The following is a 5,546-nucleotide window of genomic DNA, read 5'->3' on the forward strand; positions in this document are numbered from 1 at the left end:
CATCAAAGGCTGCGGGATGACGCTGCCGCCACCCGAAATATCCCCAGAGCCGATAGTGGAAAAGTTGATGTTTAGACCCAGGCGGCAGGGGAGGGGGGGGGAAGCAAAAAACCCCGGGGGCCCCCGCTGTCCGCGCCGAGGTGAAAACACAGCCTGGCGTGGCGAAATAAAATAAAGAAATGCGAGAAAAAACGACTGGAAAGGAACAGAGCCCGAAATAACCCGCCGAGCATCTCCCGCCTGCCGGAGTTATCTGCCGGCTAAATTCTGCGCACGCACAGGGCATGAAAATAGGCTGTTTTCCTGCGGTAGCGAGGCAGGAATATGGATAATGACATTCTTATAAGTCACCTCTGTTACTCAGCTTTTCCTGCGTGCCCGTGACCGCCGGGCACCTTGGGCAGCCACGACCCCCGGGCAGGCAGGGGCACCCCGGCTGCGGGGCACAGACCTCCCCGGCTTGTACAAATACGCCCGGGCGCTGGAAATAGCCGCTGTCGCAGCGTCGGGGCCGGCGCAGGGACGGGGACGGGGACAGGGACAGGGCGGTCCCGCCCCGTGCCAGCCCGTCACATCTGGGAAGCAGGGTAACAGCTGGACGGTGGCCGCAAGCCGGGCCTGCTGCAGGATGGGACCCCCTGGCAGGGCTGGGGAATGGCAGGGGGGGGCTTTGTCCAGAGGTGCACGACAGACGGACAGAGCCATGCCCAGAGGCATGGGACAGAGGGATGGGACAGTGCCCAGAGGTGTAGGACAGAGGGACAAGGCAGTGCCCGGAGGTGCAGGACAGATGGACAGAGCCATGCCCAGAAGTGCAGGACAGAGGGACAGGGTCTTTTCCAGAGGTGCAGGACAGACGGACAGGACAGTACCCAGGGGTGTAGGACAGAGCCATGCCCAGAGGTGTGGGACAGAGGGACAAGGCAGTGCCCGGAGGTGCAGGACAGATGGACAGAGCCATACCCAGAAGTGCAGGACAGAGGGACGGGACAGTGCCCAAAGTTCCAGGACAGGAGGACAGGATGGCTCACAGAAGTGCAGGAGAGAGGGACAGGGTCGTTTCCAGAGGTGCAGGACAGATGGACAGGACAGTGCCCAAGGGTGCAGGACAGACAACCAGAGCCATGCCCAGCTGCACAGGCTGGCCAGTGGCACCAGCCCACCCGCGGGACCGTCCCCATCCCATGCCCATCCTGTGCCCATCCCGTGCCCCGCCAGCCGTCGGCAGCAGCACAGCCCCATCCCGGCTCCCCTCGCCTCCGACCGCCGTGGGCCCGCGTCCCGCCAGCGCCTGCCTCGTCCGGCCGCCCCCCATCAGCCGCCACATTCCTCCGGCGCGGGGCCAGCGCGCCCAGCAACCGTGGCAGGGCTGGCCTCTAATCCCCGGGCATGCCAACCCCGGGGGGACCGTCGCCGTCACCCACTCCCCGATAGGTGACCAATGCCCGAGACGAACAATTAGGGACAAAGCCGGAGCCGCCGGGGGCTAACGCCAGCCTTCACGGGTGCCTTGTGTGGCATTCGGCGGGTTTAATGAATTGTCCATCACTCCTTTCAGCTCCGCTCGCCCGGGCGGGATTAATCGGAGAAGCCGCAGCGGGGAAGGAGCAGCTAAGCCCGTATTTATTACTCCGCCATTGTAACTAATTGAGGTAATTATCTGTGACTCCAACCCCGCGCCACAATGCCGCATTCACCGCACCACCTTCCCGCCGCCTTCTCCGCGCGGCCTGGGCACAGCCGGCGGCGTGGCCGGCACCGCGCGGCCACCGCGGCCCCCCGGAGCGGGTGGCCGCTGTGATGCGGGGCTACGGTTGGCGCGGTGGCCAAGGTTGGTGTGGTGGGATGTGGTTGTCCAAGGACGTGGCGTGGCTGGCACGGCGTGGCCGTGGCGTGGCTGGCACGGCGTGCATGCGGAAGCCACCGCACCGGGGAGACGCAGCCGATGCTGCTGGCACACGTGGGTCATGGCATGGCCGGTGCCAGCTGCACACGTGGGTCACGGCTCTCTGGGGACACGGCTGGCACTGGCACACATGTGACCACGGCTCCGGGGATGTGCCAGCACCGGTGCCACATGTGGCTCATGGCTCTGGGGACACCGGCACCGCGTGGCTGTGGTGGTCCCCGGGTCCCGGCTGGCACAGCGCGATGCGCAAGGCAGGGTGTCCCCCTCCCCGCGTCCCCGCCGTGCCCAGAGCGGGACCCCCGGTGCCCCCCGGTGCCCTCCGGTTCCCCCCGTCGGTCACCGGCTGCTCGGCGACATCTGGCGGCCGCGGACGGGACCGCGACCCGGTCCGGGGCCACCGGTACCGGCCGGGACCCCCCGGCCCCACGCGTGGGCACCCCCGTGGCTGCACCCCCCCCCCGCCCCGCGGGGACCCCGGGCTGCGGCGGGGTTTGGGGGGCGGCGGGAGGCGGGGGGGCGCGCGGGGGGGGCGGCGCTGGCGCCAGCGCAGCCCGAATTAGAAGGTGATTTTCCCGGCGGGGAGCGGGAGGGGTTTGGGCAGGAGCTGAGCCCACGGAAAGGGCCGCGCCGCCGTCCCCCGCGTCTGGGACACCCCGGGCCGCGGCGGGCACCGTGCCCGGCTGTGCCGAGCTGTGCCAGGCTGTGCTGGGCCGTGCTGCATGGAGCTGATACCAGCTACGCCGGGCCGTGCTGTACCATGCTGAGTTGTCCTGGGCTATTCCAGGCTTTGCTGGGCTGTGCCAAGCTGTGCCAGGCTGCGTTGTGCCATGCCAGGCTGTGCCAAACTGCACTAGGCTGTGCCAAGCCGTGCTGAGTCGTGCCAGGCTGCGTCATGCCATGCCGAGCCGTGCCAGGCTGTGCCGAACCGCACTAGGCTGTGCCAAGCCATTCTGGGTCCATACCATGCTGGGCAGCACCGAGCTGTGCCAAACAGTGCCAGGCTGTGCCAAACTGCACTGAACTGTGCTGTGCCAGATGATACCACACCGTGCCAAGGTGTGCTGAGCTGCGCCAGCCCCCAGTGCAGCTGTGCCACGGTGGGCCGAGGTCGCCGGCACGGCTCGTGGCAGACCCAGGCCCCCGGTGCTGTGCCAGGCACCCGAGGCCCCGCACCAGGATGGGGGGGGGTGATGTGTGGGGTGACGTGGCCTTGGGGCTGCCCCGCTCGCGGCCCCGGACGCCCGGGTCCCCCACTGCGTCGGCTGCCCCACACCGTGACCTCCCGGCCGGTGTCACCGGGATAATGACAGGGTCGCGCAGGGGGGCGGGGGAGGAGCCGGTTTTAAATAACGTGCAAATTGGACACGTTATTTGTGCGGTTTCCTCTGGCCGGGGGGGATCCACCCCCCCCCCCCCGCAGCGTGACTAAGAGGTGGCGGCCGTCGGGGGGGACAGTCACCCCCGGTGACTCACCCGGGGTCCCCCCCCAGCCGTGACGTGGGGCTAGTGGCCGTGGGCCAGCCCCGCCACGCTCACCTACTCATTATGGGGGACCCGGAGGGGGGTGTGTGTGTGTGGGGGGGGGGGGGGCGGCGCGTCCCACCCGCGCCGTGATGCGCTGCGGTGCCCGCCGGGACGCCCGGGGCCTCCGACTGACCCCAGGACCGCGGGGGTGGAGGGGATGTCTGGATGCCCAGGTCCTCACTGGGGTGGGGGGGGGGGGTCCAGAGGAAGGGGGGGCCCTGGGGAGGGTGATGGGCCCCATCGAACCCCCCCTCGCCGCACACACACAAGGGGCAGAGGCGGCACATCGGGATCCCGCAGCCTTTATTGGGGTGAGCCGGTGGGAACCGCAGCCCCAAGCCCCGCCCCTCGAGGGCCACACCCTGCCAAGCCCCGCCCCACCTGGACCACACCCCGCCAAGCCCCTCCCCCTCAAGCCCGGGGGGGGCTCGCAGCCCCCGGGGGGGCCCCGGTGCTCTCCAGGCTGCTGCTGCTGCTGCTGTAGGCGCAGACGTCGCGGCAGTGCCGCCGGCGGGGCCCCCCCGCGCCCCCCTCCGCCTCCGAGTCGGAGTCGGGCGCCGTGTGCCGCCGGATGCGGGACACGGCCTCGCGCAGCGCCTGGGCGTACAGCACCGGCCGCCGCGGGGGGGGCCGCCCCCGGGGACCCCCATAGCCACCCGGGCTGCACCAGGGACTGCGGGGGCTGCCGGGGGGCTCCTGGGCAGGCGACGGTGCTGCTGGGGGGGTGGCAGCCCCAGGGACCGCGGAGGGGCTGCTGGTGGGGGTGGTGGGCCCTGGGGACCCCCCGGCGTAGCGGACCTGCTGGCGTTGCGGGGGGGGGACATACTGGGCGCGGACCACCACGCGGGTGGCGTCGATGAGGACGTGACCCCCCGTCCCTCGCCGGCCTCTCCCGCGTCCCGGGACCCGCTCCCGGCTTGCCGCCGCCCGGGGCAGCGTCTGGCTGTACTGGGGGGTGCCGGACCCCCCCGGGGATGGCTGCCCCCCACAGGGCCGCCGGTGTCCGGCCTCGGTGGCTGCCCGGGGCAGCGTGTGACTCCAGCCGCCCGGCACAGCCCCGCGGCCCCGGAGTGCCGGCAGGGGGCTGCGGGGTCCCCGGGGGGGCCAGAGCTGCAGCGTGCGGTGGGGAGCATCGTAGGCGGGGGGTGAGATGTAGGGGGGTGGCCCCCCACGGCGGGTGTGGGTCGCCTGCACCCGCTGCATGTGTGCCTCGTAGCTGGGGGGGCCCAGCCTGCCCCCTGGAAGCTTGGGATGGGGGGGGCACGGCGAGTGCCGGGACCGGGATCTGGTGCCCCCCGTCCCCTCGGGCTGCCCTGGGGGCCAGCGGGTGGGGGGCGGCCGGGGCCGGGTCTCACATCCCGGGGGGGTCGGGGTGGTGAAGTCCTGCAGGCGGCGGGGGGGAGCAGGGGGGTGCTGGGGGCCAGGGGGGGGCCAGCTCTGCCACGAAGCGCTTCTCCAGGTACCTGCAAGACAGAGAGGGGGGCGTGAGGGGCACCGGGGCTGGTGGGGAGGTGGGCAGCCGCCCAGGCAGGGACTGGGGTGCAGGATGGACCCCCCCACCCCACCCATCCCCACTCACGCAGTACTCCCCGGCGAAGCGGCGGTAGGTCCAGGGGGGCGCGGGCCGGCACCCCGCGGCCATGCCGGCGGCCGGGCTGCAACATGCCACCGTGTCGATCTCCACCAGCAGCAGCTTGGTCCGCTCGCAGATCCGCAGGCGCCCCGTGCCCCGCTCTGTGCCCCCCAGCATGGCCCCGGGGGGTCCCCGCCGCGGGGGGGGACCCCACCGCCACGCGCTCGCCAGAGCCTCGCCGGAGCCACGCGCCCGCCCGCACACACGCGCAGCCACCGCCGCACGTGCGCCCCCGGGGACCCCCACGTCCTGCCCGCTGGCACTGCCAGGCCGGCGGCCACGGGGTATGGTGTCCCCCTGGGGTGGCCTCGCCGGCTGGGAGCCCAGCGCACCGCAGGGACCCCACCGGCCGTCCTGGGGGTGTCCCCCCCCCCCCCGCCCCGGGATCCCTTCCCCCCCTGCGACAAAGCGAGGCGATGCCGGGTTTGGCACCGAGCGCTGCAGCCCACGCGGGCTCCGAGCGGAGCTTAGCAACCCTCC

General features: G+C 71.8%; 1 protein-coding gene across 1 annotated transcript; it reads right to left on the reverse strand.

The window, feature by feature from the left end:
• Positions 1-3,844: 3,844 nt before the first annotated feature.
• Positions 3,845-5,183, reverse strand: DDN (dendrin). The gene is given in 3 exon segments (XM_086628500.1): positions 3,845-4,843; positions 4,845-4,896; positions 4,999-5,183. Coding segments are annotated over 3 exon segments (1,236 nt in total).
• Between the last annotated feature and the right edge of the window lie 363 nt (positions 5,184-5,546).

Source organism: Tauraco erythrolophus, chromosome 31, assembly GCF_009769465.1.
Source record: "Tauraco erythrolophus isolate bTauEry1 chromosome 31, bTauEry1.pri, whole genome shotgun sequence".
Classification (NCBI taxonomy): Eukaryota; Metazoa; Chordata; class Aves; order Musophagiformes; family Musophagidae; genus Tauraco; species Tauraco erythrolophus.